This window comes from Hemitrygon akajei, chromosome 4, assembly GCF_048418815.1.
Source record: "Hemitrygon akajei chromosome 4, sHemAka1.3, whole genome shotgun sequence".
Taxonomy (NCBI): domain Eukaryota; kingdom Metazoa; phylum Chordata; class Chondrichthyes; order Myliobatiformes; family Dasyatidae; genus Hemitrygon; species Hemitrygon akajei.
The window spans coordinates 24,106,841-24,124,223 of NC_133127.1; the positions used below are offsets into that span (position 1 = coordinate 24,106,841).

Consider the following 17,383-nt stretch of genomic DNA (forward strand, 5'->3'; position numbering starts at 1 on the left):
TTTCCCTCTTTTTGCACTTTAATTTTACTTAAAAATATATATATTCTAACAGTAATTCACAGATTTTATCATTATGTATCTTTCTGAACTGCTGCCGCAGAACAACAAATTTCATGACATACAGTTGGTCCTTGATATTAAACCTGATTCTGAATATCATTCTGAATTTTTTGCATTAAGGGCAACAAGGAACATGGGATCAGCAAGTGACACAGATGCTTGGTAGTTTACTTGCTGAATGGAGAGGAGGATAAAATGGCTTAATTCTACTCTTAAACTTAAATTAAATCACCACTACATTCTACCAGCTGTGAGTAATCTGGTCTTCAATTACTGTAAATGAAGTTTTGAAAGTACACAAACTGTTTTCAAATTTGATTGCAGAACAACAGCCGGCTTCAACAGTGATGGAACTGATCTTTTTTGAAGCTTCTCAAAAAATTTTTCACATGAATATAATGAACAGAAATTCATAATATTCCTGTTGGAATGTGAGAACGTGGCTAGTTTGGTGCTGTCACCTTTTACTTTATTTATATTTATTTGCATGCAGAGTCGAGGCATTGCTGTCTAGGCCAGTATTTATCAACCATCTCTAATTACACTTGAGAAAATGATGGTTGTAAGTTGCCTTCTTGAGTTCTTCTGGTGAAAATATGATATTAAATAGGAATTTCCAGGATTTGGACCTAGCAACAATGAAGGAATGGAGACCAGAAAGAAGGTGTACAAGTTGGAAGGTGTACAACTTGGAAGGAGTGGTTCTCCATGCTGTTATTGTTTTTGGTGATGGATTCTGAGTTTGACAGTACTATTTATGGGCCTGGATGAAGTCAATTTCTTGGGTATTGTTTGAGGTGCACTCAACCAACAGAATGGTAGAAAGTCCCGAAGAAGGCTCTTGGTACTGAAACGTCGACTGTTTACTCTTTTTCATAGATACTGACTGGCCTGCTGAGTCTTTCCAGCAGTTTGTGTGTGTTGTGGTAGAAAGAGTTTGAGGTTTCACAAGATGCGTCACTCAGCAGCGTCTAGCTTAGAGGTTCCCAACCTGGGGTCCATGGACCCCTTGCTTGATGGTACTCATCCATGGCATAAAAAAAGGTTGAGAACCCTTGCTGTTGCCTTTTCATATAGACATAATATCTAAGTTAGTTCAGTTTCCATTCATTGTTTGTCCACCAGGATTGGGAAGGAGCACTGGGACTCAGCAATGGTAATGCCACTGCATATCAAAGGTAGCTGGTTAAAAATAATTTTTGGAGATGATCGGTGCTTGGTATTTGAGTGGTAAGTGGCAAATATTCTTTGCCACTTATCACGCTACATTTGAATATTGTTCAGGTCTTGCTGAAAACAGGCTGGGCTGTTTCATTTGCCGAGCAAATGCAAATGGAGTTGAACACCGTGGTGCTGTCGATGAACCTCATTAAATCTGACTTTACAGTTGAACGACGGTCATTGATGAAGCAGCTGAAGATGATTGGGCCTACAATACCACCTTGAGGAACTCCTGCAGTGATTTGCTGGGGTTTGGTTGATTGGTTTCCAACAACCAGAACCCTCATGTGAGTTATGACTGTGCCCATGGAGAGATTTCCTCTTGATTCCCACTGAGTTCAGATTTATTAGGACTCCTTAGAGACAAAATACTGATTTACTATAGAGAGCAATCACACACACTTCACTTCTGGTTTACATCTTGGGAATTCAAAATATTGTTGAAACAAATGAAGGAAATCTCAGCTTCAGTTTTGCTTAATTCAATTTCTATTCAAAATTCCACAATCCGTTACATAGATTATACTAATAACAAGTAAAGTGCAGCAGAAAAGCTTTATCTTTTTATTGTGGATTGTGTGACTAAGTTGAACGTATTAACAGTTTTCTTGTCAAAACTCTTTAATTGTTAACTTTGATAAGATTATATTGGAGTCTTCTTCCATATAAATTCCCTATTTTTTGCACTTGACTCTCAACATTCAAATGCCTTATTCCCATCATTAATTTCAGTATCCTTCTCTAACTCAGCTGGGTAGCTATTTCTCAGAATGATGACAAAATTGCATCCTGTTGGGGGAGGGGACAAAATTTCAAACATCCTTGCCTGAGAATTCTTTCTATTTTTGGCTATATATTTCAAGATCATGATTGATGCCTTGGTCAAGACATTAAGTCAATCAGTCCCCCATGCTTCAGGTTTAGTATTCTTTAAATATAAAACTTTGTACCCTGGTCTTTTGACATTCTTGTCATAAAATCGAAAAGTAGGAATCTCTGCTGGTGATAGATTGGTGTTCAATCTGAAAGTTGTCTCACAGGTAGATAGGGTAGTTAAGAAAGCTTATGGAGTGTTAGCTTTCATAAGTCAGGGGATAAGAGTTTAAGAGTCATGGGGTAATGATGCAGCTCTATAAAACTCTGGTTAGGCCACACTTGGAGTACTGTGTCCAGTTCTGGTTGCCTCACTACAGGAAGGTTGTGGAAGTATTGGAAAGGGTACAGAGGAGATTTACCAGGATGCTGCCTGGTTTGGTGAGTATGCATTATGATCAGAGATTAAGGGAACTAGGGCTCTACTCTCTGGAGAGAAGGAGGATGAGAGGAGACATGATAGAGGTTTACAAGATATTAAGAGGAAAAGACAGAGTGGACAGCCAGCGCCTCTTCCCCAGGGCGCCACTGCTCAATACAAGAGAAAATGGCTTTAAGGTAAGGGGTGGAAAGTTCAAGGGGGATATTAGAGGAAGCTTTTTTACTCAGAGAGTGGTCGGTGCATGGAATGCACCGCCTGAGTCAGTAGTGGAGACAGATACACTAGTGAACTTTAAGAGTTTACTAGACAGGTATATGGAGGAATTTAAGGTGGGGGGTTATATGGGAGGCAGGGTTTAAAGGTCAGCACAACATTGTGGGCTGAAGGGCCTGTACTGTGCTGTATTGTTCTATGTTTAAATTCATTTTCTATTCTTAGGATAACATAACAGTCCATGTCCACATTCAGTACAAATAGACCATTTTGACTATTTGCAACAGCTGTGTCTAACTATTCAATACCATTACATCTCCAAGTCCCTGACCATTAACATTCTAAGAAGCAAGTCACAACTTGTCATAAATTTATCTGAGCCAAAGCACATATTTCTGACCATAAGACCATTAGGCATAGGAGCAGAATTAGGCTATTTGGCCCATCGAGTCTGCTCCACCACTTAATCATGGTTGATCCATTTTTCCCCCTCCTCACTCATCCCTGCTCCCCAGCCTTTGATGCTGTGGCCAATCAAGAACCTATCAATCTCTGTCTTAAATACACACAATGACCTGGCCTCCAGCACTGCGTGTGGTAACAAATTCCACACATGCACCACCTTCTGGCTAAAGAAATTTCTCCGCATCTCTGCTTTAAGTGGATGCCCCTGTATCCTGAGGCTGTGCCCTCTTGTCCTAGATTCCCCCATGATGGGAAACATTCTTTCCACATCACTCTGTCTACGCCTTTCAACATTCAAAAGGTTTCAATGAGATCCCCCTCTCATCCTTCTAAATTCCAAATGAGTACAAACCCATGTCTGTATTGTGTCTACAGAGGCTAAATATTCTGCAGTGGGTGACTCACCCCTTGATTCTTCAGTGTTTTTCTAAAGTGGAGTAAATATCTTTCATTTGCATAGCTGAGTGCAGTTTCAATGGGACAAAAGAAACTCAACAGGACAGAGCAATCCTAATGAAGGGTCTCAACTCAAAATGTTGAATGTTTTCCCCCTCCACAGATGTTACCTGACTTGCTGAGTTCTGCATTTTGCGTATTGCTCAAGATTTCCAGCATTGATATTAAGCTCTGAGACCCTGCTCAGTAAGACAACGTAAAGAATCAGCGGGCTTACCCTTATCATCAGTACTGCTTTCCTGATGTCACGTACTCCATCGTAAACTAAGCGCGAAGCATCTATAAACTCATTTTCCTCGAAGGCCTGTGGGGGATTTGCACTCAGAGCTTCAATCGCCACTTCCACTTGTTCAGCAAAACGAGGCATGACTGGATAGGCAAGAGGAAGGAAACATACGACAAATAAAACATTAGAGATTTTCTTTAACCAAACTTCCATTAAGCCTTAAGGCCTGAGCGCTCTTTTAAAAGTGTACCCAGGCATGTCTTATTGACACAGAATGTATTGCAGATTGAAATCTGATTAATTCTGCAGACACTATGTTAAGTGGGTATAAAATTACCTTAGCATTACAGGCTAAGGAGAAAGTGAAAAGCAGATAGTAGTGCTGACTACTCAAATCTTTGCTTCAGAAATAAGGCATGTCACGGAATAACAAATCATCCTTTGTGTTACTAGTCATCAATGTATTATTATCAAATCTACTACATTAAACTGTAACATAATTTAAATAAAGTGTTAATTTATTCTCGCTGCTGTGTTTACAATGAATTATACAAAACAGTGTGCTCTGGATTCACATAATTTCATTTGATTTATAGTATCGATTTAACATTTACTGGTGATACTATTCTTACTCCTCTGTCAAATAAATTCGACGAATTTTCTAGAAGTTTGTTTTATCTACACATCAGAAATGGTCCCAATCATTTGGACTTTCCTAACTTCATCGTAATTCAACACTCTCACTCTTACCCTTCATCAAAATTTGTTTGGGTATTGGTGGGAATTGCACAATATTGTTAGAAATGCAATCTTTTGTATAAGCCCAGGAGTCAATGGGCTGCACAAACAAAATGCTGGAAGAATTCAGCAGGTCAGACAGCATCTATGGAAAGGAAGAAAGAGTCAGGACTGGAAAGGAAGGGGGATGAAGCCAGAATAAGTAGGTTGGAGATGGGGGGGATGGCAGGAATATGAGTACAAGCTGGAAGGTGATATATGAAGCCAGGTGATGGGGAGGGGGAAGACAGGTGGGTGAGGGAGGGGTGATAAAGAGAGAGGCTGGGAGGTTACAGATGGAAAAGGTAAAGGGCTGAAGAAGGAAACGGATAGGAGAGGAGAGTGGACAATGGGAGAAAGGGAAGGAAGAGGAGTACCAGTGGGACATGATATACAGATAAGGAGAAGAGAAGAGGTAAGAAGGGAGCCAGATGAGGAATGGAAAAAGAGAGAAAGAAATTCAGCTCTACTTAAGATCCCATGATTTATAGAGCAGCAAGAATCTCTCCACAGTGCCGACAACCTGCTCAAAATCAAAGAAAAAAGATGATGAATTGGTCATTTATCAGTGAAATCTTGTTATGTCCTGAGCAGTTGGCAAAATAATCTATTGTATGTGCAGCTGTGACTTAATGAAGCACGACGCTTATGCCATGCTGCTGCACTATCAAGCTAGTTCTTCGAATTCTATCCATTATATGAGCTGCTGTTGACACTGCTGAATCAGGATAAATTGAAATAAAATTATTTAATTGTGAGGAAAGTCAGTAAAAACAATCCAATATTTGATTGACTGAAATATCAAAGGCACACTTCACTTGGATGTATTCTGGTGGTGAATATGGTTTTAGAGGACGGAGGGCATTGTTCCATCAATTTACCACTCTTCTGGACACATATAATATGTATTTGTGTGATTTAAAGTGTCTCCAAGAGATCAGAACCCAAAACTGTCTAAGTAATAACTAAACAGATCCCCAAACTAAGTCCCCACTTCTATTGCTGATGGACTCAGTCTATTAAACGCCATTCATTACTTATCAACATAAAGTGGTATAAATCACAATTTTTCCTTAAAATACCTGCAAAAACATTCAACAAATTCAAAACAGGGATAGTGTTTGTAAAATGCAACATCACTGTATATTATTAGCAGAGCTGCAAACATCCTTTTAGAACTCCTTATAATGTTCAAGGATTACCCACCATATTATTGCATGAAGAACACAGAAGGCTTTTAGTTGCCAGCGCAAAAAAAAACCCAAAGGTGACGAAGGAACATTTCGGATCTTGGCCCTGTAAATTGGGACACATCAGGAGCTCATTCAGACACGTTCTAAATGTGTACAGCACACATTCAAACCATGGGATTTGGCACAGCTCTATCCATATATTCAAGGTCTTGTTCAAGTGCAAATCCATCAAAGTCATGATATGTGAAAGTGTTAATGATTCAGAGAATCACACACTGGATACCATGCTGAATGTCCATGTGTGGTTATCAGTGACTGGTTGGAGTACAAATTCATCTCTGGTACCTTTCTTTTATTTATTTATGTGGTATGCAGATATAATGGGAAAGTCAACAAATATTTCCCATCTTTAAGTACTCTTGAACTGAAAAAATTCGGAGGTCACTGAAGTAGGCAATTGCTCTGGATGTGAAGCTGTGTGTAGGTCAGACTGGTTAAGTATGACAAATTTCCTTCCCTAAAGGGAATTAATAAATAAAATGACTGTGAATATGTTCTGCAGAAGGGCTTCAAAAGTTCACGAAGGAAGCTTATCACTGTCTTCTCAAGGGCAATTATGGTGGGTAATAAACATAAGACTTACAAGTGCAGCCCGACTCTGAAAAATTAATAAACTAAAACTGGAAAACCCTCTAACCAACAAGGAGCAGAGATGGCCAGAACTTAGAACCTAGGATCACCCAGATTAGGTGACTTCAAACTAAGGGAGAATAGATTTTGAGAGACAAAGGACAGATGGAATAAAGAGTAACTTTTTTCACGCAGAGGTGGAGGGTATAGGGTACAGGCTGCCAGAATCAGTAAGTGAATCAGGTAGAATAGTATAATTTAACAAGCACTCTGATAGGTACATAGAGGAGAGGGTCTTAGAGAGATATAGGCCAAATACAGGACTTAGGAACTAGCTGGGTAGACAACATGGTTGGCATGGGGTTGTTGGGCAAAGGGGCCTGTATCTATAACTAACACTGAAGGCAATTAAAATTGAGGATATCCACAAGTTCAAAATTGTACAAGCACACATATCTGAAGAGTTGCCAAAACAGAAATAAAGTCATTGAGTCATTGAACATGACAGCATGACACCAAGCCCTTCAACCCATTACGTTCTTCCCAAACTGTTAATCTGCCTAGTTCCATCAACCTGCACCCCACCCATCTATGTCCCTATCCAAATGTTTCTTAAATGTTGAAATTGAACCAGCATTCACCACTTTGGTTGGCAGCTCATCACAGTCTCACCACACTGAATGAAAAGATCCCCCCTCACATTCCCCTTAAACATGTCACATTTCACCCCTAACTCATGACCTGTAATTCTAGTCTTACCCAACCTCAGTGGAAAACGCCTGCTTGCATTTACCCTATCTTATGTCCAATTCAGAGCTCAGAAAAATAAAGGGCTATGCGTAACCCTAGGTAATTTCTAAAGTAAGTACATGTTCGGCACAGCATTGTGGCCAAAGGGCCTGTATTGTGCTGTAGGTTTTCTATGTTCTATGTTTCTAAAAAACAGTGAGCTAGTGTCCAAGGGTTCAATGTCCATTTAGGATTCGGATGGCAGAGGGGAAGAAGCTGTTCCTGAATCGCTGAGTGTGTCCCTTCAGGCTTCTGTACCTCTACCTGATGGTAACAGTGAGAAAAGGGCATGCCCGGGTTGCTGGAGGTCCTTAATAATGGACACTCCCTTTCTGAGACACTGCTCCCTGAAGATGCCCTGGGTACTTGGTAGGCTAGTACCCAAGATGGAGCTGACTAGATTTATGACCCTCTGCAACTTCTTTTGGTCCTGTGCGTAGCTCCCCCATACCAGACAGTGATGTAGTCTGTCAAAGTACTCTCCATGGTACATCTATAGAAGTTTTTGAGTGTATTTGTTGACATGCCAAATCTCTTCAAACTCCTAATGAAGTCTTGCCTTCTTTATAACTGCATCAATATGTTGGGACCAGGTTAGATCCTCAGAGATCTTGAATAGAAGATTGGTTATTCAATACAAACCAGATGGGATAAATGGGTGTTTCTGTGGTTGGTAATCAGTGGTGAGCGGAGTGCCACAGATATTGGTGATGAGTCTGCAACAGTTCACAATGTATATTTGGAAAAGGGGATGATGACACAAGTTTGATGATAAAACAAAATTGAGTAAAAAAGTAAACTGTGCAGAGGATGTGGAATATCTGCAGAGATACAGATAGTTTAAGTGAATGGGCAAGGATCTGACAGATGGAGTACATTGTTGTTAAATGCGAAGTCATCCAGTTTGGAAGGAAAAATAGAAAATCAGATTGCTAGTTAAATGGCGGAAGGTTGTAGCACACTGTTGTGCAGAGGAACTTGGGAATGCTTGTGTATGAGTCACAAAAGGTTGTTTTGCAGGTGCAACAGATTATCAAGAAGGGAAATGGATTGTTGGCATTCATTGCCAGAGGGATTGAATTTAAGAACAAGAAGGTTATGCTGTAGCTGTACAGAACACCTGGTGAGGCCGCTCTGGTCTTCTTGCTTGAGGAAAGATATACTGGCCTTGGAGGTGGTACAAAGGAGCTTCACCAAGTTGATTTCGGAGATGAGGATGTTAACCACTGAAAAGAAATGGAGGTGCTTGGGACTATACTCACTGGAATTCAGAAGAATGAGAAGGGATCTTATAAAACCATACAAAATTATGAAAGGGATAGATGAGATGGCAGCAGGAGAGTTGTTTCCAGGTGTGATTAAAGCTAGGGGAACATCGCCTCAAGATTAGGGTAGTAGATTTCAGACAGCGATAAGGAGACCGAAAGTAGTGAATCTGTGAAATTTTCTGCCTAAGGAAACAGTAGAGGCTGCCTGATTAAGGAACAGTTTAATGGTGGAGTGGGCATACTCCTGCTCCTTTTTTATGTTATGTTCCTATTCAGCCTAACTGTTAATGTCAGTTTACATCATCTGATTAGACTCTTGATGTGCATCATTTTTAATATATGCATTTGTAATGATGATCTTACAGTATTCAAAATTGCTTAGTGCAAAATTAAACGCACCTACATCGAAGTTAAACCTAGATGATGTTAACCACAAGTTAATTCATTATATTAAAAAATGTGGGAGCATTTACACTTCCTGCAAAATCAATTGTTAATTTTAACTCTGACTTTAATTGATTTGTGAAACCATGGCGATTAAGGGATATGAGGTAAAGATGGATATGGGAGGTTAGTTCACAGATTACATCCGGTCTTACTGAATGCAGAACAGGCTGTAGGGATAAATGAACTGTTCCTGTTTCTAATACTACATTTTGTGTGAGTTATTTTTGTATTATGATTAGAGCATTTGGCAACTGTATATTGATTCAGGTGAAATTATTGCGTAAAGAATCAAGCTGGGTGATTCAAAACACAAAAGACTGAAAATGCTGCAAGCTGGATGCTGAAGCTGACACTGGCACATCATTCAGGTGAAAGGTGTACAAAATTAGTCCTCTTTTAGTTTTCTTTTCTTAGTGTAGATAAGCAGTATTCTGCTCTTATGTGTTATCGTCTTATATTAAAGGCATCAACGATTGCAGAGTGAAGGGGGTTGAATGGGGTTGAGAGGGATAATAAATTGTCCACGATGGAATGGCGAGCAGATTTGATGGGCTCAATGGCCTGATTCTGTTCCAATGTCTTATGGTCTTATTGAAGGTATTTTGACCAGTGTCCACAGCTGAATACACACAGAAGAATGTGAAACCAGCATTATCTCAGGAGAGTTTTAATTCACTGATCCTGACATTAACATTGCAAATCTACTGTAGAGAAATGGCCACTCTTTAGATTGACCGTTGTTAATGCTTTTCATTCAAAGATGGAGAATTAACTTGAATGTTCAAATATACTGAGTGAGTTTGAAATGTAATACCACACAACTTGTTTGTAGCCCACTGCAACTTCTGATCCCGGTTACAGAATAAGCAAGATATTAAGTGGTATGGCATTTAGCTAAATTTTAAGATGGCTCCATTAACTTGAAGATGCAGCCATTGCAAGGGGTTGCTGCATGAAAATTGGATATTGCTTAAGACAGAATCGTGGTATTATAGAATTCATAGAAATGTACAGCACAGACGCAGGCCCTTCTGGCCAACTTGTCCATGTTGTTTATGATGCCTATGTATGCTATTCCCATCTGCCCTCATTACAGCCATATCACCCTTTGCCCTTACTACCTAAGTACCTGCCTAAATGTCGTTTGGTCATTGAAATACAGAAATATAATAATCTCACCAATTCTAAAGCCTTTCACCACTGAAGGATTTTTAAATATAAGATGTGCATATCCAAGGATAGGTTGTAGGTTTAGGTTTTTATTTTGGGACTATTTCTCATTAGCCATCCCTTGAGTAATGCTAGTTCAATGGGAGGTCTAGGAATGTTGGTTTTAATGCCAATGGACAAATGAGCTCGAACTCTCATACCTTTTTATGATACAATATAGATATCTGTCATCATCCTTGCCTCTAGGCACATTACTCCATGTTCTCATAAACTTACAGGCTGTTTGTCTCAGTGCCAAATTGCTCTAACCCTCAGCCATAGAATGACCAAGTTGAACCTGAGCACAGTTAGTGAATGACAATGTAAGCAACAATTGGAGGACAAACTTGAAAATAAACATAATAGAAGTTAAAATTAGAAACAATGTACAAAATTCTGTTAGCGGTGATTAAAACAAGAAGCAATGAAAGCTAATTGACCATAAATCTCAATTTTAATTCTTTGCACATGCGAACGCTTGGTGTTTGTCAGTTTCTGTCTTGAAAATATGCAAATTCATCCTCTGTGGGAATTTGAAATGCATTTGGTTGTCCCACAGAATGATAGCTTCTGGAACAGATGCATCTTTTTTAAATTGTACAATATACTTGACAGTGGAAGAATTTAGGAAGGTGATAACAAGCCTTATACCACGGCTTTCATGCAGATTGGATTTCCTGACAAGAGGAAAGTAATCAGATGCCAAGAATTACAATAAAAAGTGGATTAAATTGAGTTAATGATGAGAATTTATCAAGGATAAGACAGAAATTTGCTCTTTTCGTAATTGTTGAGGTGAAAGTTGATTGAGAGGGATAAAACATTATTGTAATTCATCTCAGCAGGTATTCTGCGATCAGGTAGCGAACAAGACAGCCATGCTGCTGCAAATGAGCTGGATAAGCTCGAATCTCAGGAAATAAAGCTTTTTTATTCTGATGACAGGAATATTTTTTTCTGTTAGCTTTACATTCTAACTATGTTCAATTCAACTTTCTTTGTGCTTCACCAGCTGCTTAGCATCTTTAGCCAGAGGGTGGCATAGCTATGGAATTTATTGCCACAGACAGCAGTGGAGGCCAAGTCATTGGGTATATTTAAAATGGAGGTTGATGGGTCCTTGATTACCCAGGGCATCAAAGATTACAGGGAGAAGGCAGGAGAATGGGATTGAGAGAGATAATAGATCAGCCATGAAGGAATTGTGGTGCAGGCTTGCTGGGCTGAAGGACCTAATTTTGCTCCTATATCCTGTGGTATTATGAGTAGTATGGTAGGCTACTGGTTAGCAAAATGCTTCATAGTCCCAGTGACCCGGTTCAAGTCCTGCTGTTGTCTGTAAGGAGTTTGGATGTTCTCTCCATGACTGCATGTGTTTCCTCCGGGTGCTTCAGTTTCCACCCATAGTCCAAAGACGTACCAGTTGTAGGTTAATTGGTCATTGTAAATCAGCCCTTGGCTAGGCTAGGGTTAAATTGGGGGTTGCTGGGCTGCGTGGCTGGAAAGGCCTATTCTGCACTGTATCTCAATCAATCAATAAACAAAATAAACTTGAGCTGAGAGGTGGGCTGCTATAAATATCAGGTAGTGGTGAAATTTACAGGTCTTAACATAAAGCTTAGAGGAATTAACTATTTCAGAGAGCGGCATGGTGAAATGAATGAACTCCCTCTGTACTGTGGGAACGGAAAATCCCCAAATCATAGGCTAAGGTTGATAGATGTTTGGGCATTAAAGGGCAAAAGACATGTGGAGATCTGGCAAGAAAGTGGATTTATGTTTCATTATCTGCCATGATCTTACTGAAAGATAGAGCAGGTTCAACTGGCTACATGACCTACTTCTGGCTCTCCATTGTAAGTGCAAATCATCTGGCCAAAAAAGGTAAAAATGAATGATGTCATTGTCATGAGATAAAGAAGAGGTTCCGTTTTATGTATCAAGCTATGTCTGCCAAACTTTATAAGACAATTGATTTCAATTGACCACAGGGGAAGAATTTCCTTCAAGATATATATATATTCAAGGTTCAACACGTCATTCGATGTACCTGCTCAAAAGACTTGAAATATCAGTGACCTAGTTCTGAGCGATACCTTTGTGATGTGCCAGCAGATTTCCCCTTGCATTAATTATGCATAGCTGGAATCTGGAGCACCGTTGCGGAGACTAAGCTACGCTTGATTTTAAGGGCAACTCTCAGGCAGTTCCCGAGAGGGACCAGTGAACTGAGAATGAGAGTTTTTGACATCTTTTTAAGAGCTATTGAAGGAAAAGAGCACGTCGCTGCTAGGACATTGGCGAAGAAATGTCTTGGGTACTGGAACAAAGTATGAAGAGAAAATGAACCAGAAATCAGGTGCACGTTAAATAAGCTCAAGTCAGATATAGAAAGGAGAGTCAGGGAGTTTATCGAGTCTGCATGAGAAGGGTGGGCCAGGAATGGCTGACGAAAAGCAAAAATTTGAAGTAAAATTCAGGTCAACATACAAGAATGGTTAAATTGAATTATTTTTATCGTGTGCATAGTCAGAGGCTTTTTCCCAGGGATGAAATGGTTGCCACAAGAGGACACAGGTTTAAGGTGCTGGGGAGTAGGTACAGGGGAGATGTCAGAGGTAAGGTTTTTACTCAGAGAGTGGTGAGTGCGTAGAATGAGCTGTCAGCAACGGTAGTGGAGGCGGATACGATAGGGTCTTTTAAGAGGCTTTTATATAGCTACATGGAGCTTAGTAAAATAGAGGGCTATAGGAAAGCCTAATAATTTCTGAGGTAGGGACATGTTCTGCACAACTTTGTGGGGCAAAGGGCCTGTATTGTGCTGTAGGTTTTCTATGTTACATAAGTTTAGATTCAAAACAATAAGAAAACAGAACTTACCTTAAATATACTGCCAAAGAAGCCAAAACAGCTATCTGAACGATACAGTTTCAATCGACATAAAATTTATCCAAAAGTTAACTCCCTTTTCATATTCCTGCCATAAATTTAAGGGCAGCAAAAATTTTAGTGCTCATGTTTGTCTTTAAGGAACACCCAAAGCCTTACGAACCATTAAAACAATGTCTGACAATGAATCAGTCTTAAAGTTCTCATCTAAGTTCAAATTTCTGAAGCTATACAATCCAACAGACATAGAAAACATATAAAATTTCAGATCTTAAAACAGAAATGCTGGAAGAACCCAGCCAGTCTACGGAATGAGAGCATTCCTAGCAGATATATTTCAGTATCTTGTGGTGTTGCAGAGAAAGAGTGTCATAAAGAAAGCTTTTGATAACATTGGACTTCAGTTGGGATGATATGTTGAAGTTGTATAAGATATTGGTGAGGTCTAATGTGGAGCATTTCTGGATACCTACCTACTGGAAAGATGCCAGTAAGATTGAAAGAGTACAAAGAAAAAATTCAATGATGTTACCAGGACTTGAGGACCTGATTTATAGGAAAAGGTTGAATAAGTTAAGACTATTCCCTTGAATTTGTAGTAGAATGAGGGAAGATTTGATAGCAGTATTCAAAATTATGAGTGATATGGATCGAGGAACATCTCGTCTGTAGACATCAGCGAGTTAAACCGGTGGGAAGAGTTTAAAAAGAAGACAGCTTTACAGAGCAGGCACTGAGTAGAGGGAGTCAGAGAAGGAGGGCTTTGATTCAATGGGGCTTCAGCGATAATGGGTTGAGGCAAGGTAAGTTACTTGTGAAGGATAGGAATAGGAAGTATGTCTGTGAGGCCGGTGTTCTGTACTGGGTGTCAGATGTGGGATGTCCGGGGGATTCTTCACCTCCCGAACAGTCACATCTGTGCAAGGTGCATTGAGCTGCAGCTCCTTAGGAACTGAGTTAAGGAAGGGGAGATGGAGCTCGATGACCTTTGTCTGGTCAGAGAAAGTGAGGAGGTGATAGAGAAGAGCTACAGGCAAGAAGTCACACCAGGGCCTTGGGGGACAGATATGTGGGTAACAGCCAGGAGAGCGAAGGGCAAGAGTCAGGTACTAGAGAGTACCCTGTGGCTGTCACCCTTAACAATAAGTACTCCTGTTTGAGTACTGTTGGGGGGGGGGAACCTACCTGGGGGAAGCAACAGTGGCCGTGCCTCTGGCAGAGTCTAGCCCTGTGGCTCAGAAGGGTAGGAAAAGGAAGAGGACGACAGCAATGATAAGGGACTCTATAGTGAAGGGGTCAGACAGGCGATTCTATAGATCCAGGAAAGAAACACGGATGGTAGTTTGTCTCCCAGGTGCCAGGGTCTGCGATGTTTCTGATCATGTCCAAGAGTGCGAAGGTGAACAGCCAGAGGTAGTGGTACATATTGGTACCAACGACATAGGTAGGAAAAGGGAGGAGATCCTGAAAGAGGATTACAGGGAGTTAGGAAGGAAGTTGAGAAACAGGACTTCAAAGGTTGTAATTTCAGGATTATTGCCTGTGCCACGCGACAGTGAGTACAGGAATACAGTGAGGTAGAGGATAAATGTGTGGCTCAGGGATTGGAGCAGGAGGCAAGGATTCAGATTTCTGGATCACTGGGACCTCATTTGGGGCAGGTGTGAACTGTAGAAAAAGAATGGGTTGCACTTGAATCTGAGGGGGACCAATATCCTGGCAGGGAGATTGTTGAGAACATTGGGGAGAGTTTAAACTAGAGTTGCTGGGGTGTGGGAACTGAACTGAAGAGATGAAGGAAGGGGTGGTTGGCTCACAAATTGAGAAAGCTTGTTGACAATGTGAGAGGGAGGATAGGCAGGTGATAGAGAAGAAATGCGTTCAGATTGTTGGTTTGAGATGAGTCTATTTTAACGCAAGGAGTGTTGTGAACAAAGTGGATGAGCTTAGAGCACGGATCAGTACTTGGAGCTATGATAGAATATAGAACACAGAAAACCTACAGCACAATACAGGCTCTTTGGCCCACAATGCTGTGCTGAACATGCACTTACTTTAGAGATTACTTAGGGTTACCCACAGCCCTTTATTTTTCTAAGCTCCATGTACCTATCCAGGAGTCTCTTAAAAGACCCGATTGTATCTGTCTCCACCACAGCTGCCGGCAGCCCATTCCACACACTCACCACTCTTGGTGTAAAAAACTTACCCATGACAGCCCCTCTGTACCTACTTCCAAGCACCTTAAAACTGTGTCCTCTCCTATCAGCCACTTCAGCCCTGGGAAAAAGCCTCAGACTATCCACATGATCAATGCCTCTCATCATCTTATACACATCTATCAGGTCACGTCTCATCCTCTGTCGCTCACAGGAGAAAAGGCTAAGTTCACTCAACCTATTCTCATAAGGCATGCTAGCCAATCCAGGCAGCATCCTTGTAAATCTCCTCTACACCCTTTCTATGGTTTCCACATCCTTCCTATAGTGAGGTGACCAGAACTGAGCACCGTACTCCAAGTGGCCAGGGTCCTATATAGCTCCAACATTACCTCTCGGCTCTTGAACAATCCAAGTTTGATGAAGGCCAATACACCATATGCCTTCCTAACCACACAGTTAACCTGCACAGCAGCTTTGAGTGTCCCAAAATCCCTTTGATCTTACCATTAATACTATATTCTGCCATCATATTTCACCTACCAAAATGAACCACCTCACACTTATCTGGGTTGAACTCCATCTGCCACTTCTCAGCCCAATTTTGCATCCTATCAATGTCCCATTGTAACGTCTGACAGTCCTCCACACTATCCACAACATCCCCAACCTTTGTGTCATCAGAAAATTTACTAACCCATCCCTCCACTTCCTTATCCAGGTCATTTATAAAAATCATGAAGAGTAGGGGTCCCAGAACAGATCCCTGAGGCACACCACTGGTCACCAACCTCCATACAGAATATGACCCGTCTACAACCACTCTTTGCCTTCTGTGGGCAAGCCAGTTCTGGATTGACAAAGCAATGTCCCCTTGGATCCTATGCCTCTTTACTTTCTCCATAAGCCTTGCATGGGGTACCTTATCAAATGCCTTGCTGAAATCCATATACACTACATCTACTGCTCTACCTTCATCAATATGTTTAGTCACATCCTCAAAAAATTCAATCAGGCTCGTAAGGCACGACCTGCCCTTGACAAAGCCATGCTGACTATTCCTAATCAGATTAGTGAGGTGACCAGAACTGAGCACAGTACTCCAAGTGGGGTCTGACCAGAGTTCTATATAGCTGTAATATTGCCTCTCGGCTCTTGAATTCAATCCCATGGTTGATGAAGGCCAATGCACCATACGCCTTCTTAACCATACAGTCAATCTGCGCAGCAGCTTTGAGTATACTTTAGACATGGACCCCAAGATCCCTCTGATCCTCCACACTGCCAAGAGTCTTACCATTAATACTATATTATATTCTGCCATCATAGTATTTCTGTTTATATACAGTATTTCTCTTTTTTACATGTTTTTTAATCTATTCAATATGCATATATGGTAATTGATTTACTTATTTATTTATTATTTTTAATTATATTTATTTTTTCTTCTATATTAGGTATTGCATTGAACTGCTGCTGCTAAGTCATCAAATTTCACGTCACATTCCGGTGATAATAAACCTGTTTCTGCTAATACGTAACTCCCAACTTCATACATTATTATCATACAATTAGGACCATAAGACCATAAGACATAGGAGCAGAATTAGGCCATTCTGCCCATCAAGTCTGCTCTGCCATTCCATCTTGGCTGATCTCAGATCTCACTCAATCCCATACACCTGCATTCTCGTCATACCCTTCGATGCCCTGACTGACCAGAAAAAGATCAACTTCCACCTTAAATATACCCAGTGGACTTGGCCTACACTACAGTCTGTGACAAAGCATTCCACAGATTCACTACTCTCTGACTGAAAGAATTACTCCTTACCTCTGTTCTAAAAGGTTGCCCATCAATTTTGAGGCTGTGCCCTCTAGTTCTCGATACGCTCACTAATGGAAATATCCTCTCCACATCCACACTATCTAGTCCTTTTGACATTCAGTAGGTTTCAGTGAGATACCACCCCCCCCCCCCCCCCACATTATTCTACATTCTAGAGAGTACAGGCCCAAAGCTGCCAAAAGTCCATATATGTTAACCCTTTCTTTCCTGGAATCATCCTCGTGAACGTCCTCTGGACTCTTTAATGATAACACATCCTTTCTGAGATATCGGGCCC

The 17,383-nt window shown here is 40.7% G+C and overlaps 1 protein-coding gene across 3 annotated transcripts in view; it reads right to left on the bottom strand.

Annotated features, from left to right (window-relative positions):
- The window catches only part of LOC140726163 (catenin alpha-2), an 817,330-nt gene that overhangs the window by 249,118 nt on the left and 550,829 nt on the right, over positions 1–17,383 (bottom strand). For all 3 annotated transcript variants that reach the window (XM_073042154.1, XM_073042153.1, XM_073042155.1), the window contains one exon: positions 3,888–4,039. In XM_073042154.1, the coding sequence (XP_072898255.1) occupies positions 3,888–4,039 (152 nt within the window). The remainder of the gene's footprint in view (positions 1–3,887; positions 4,040–17,383) is intronic.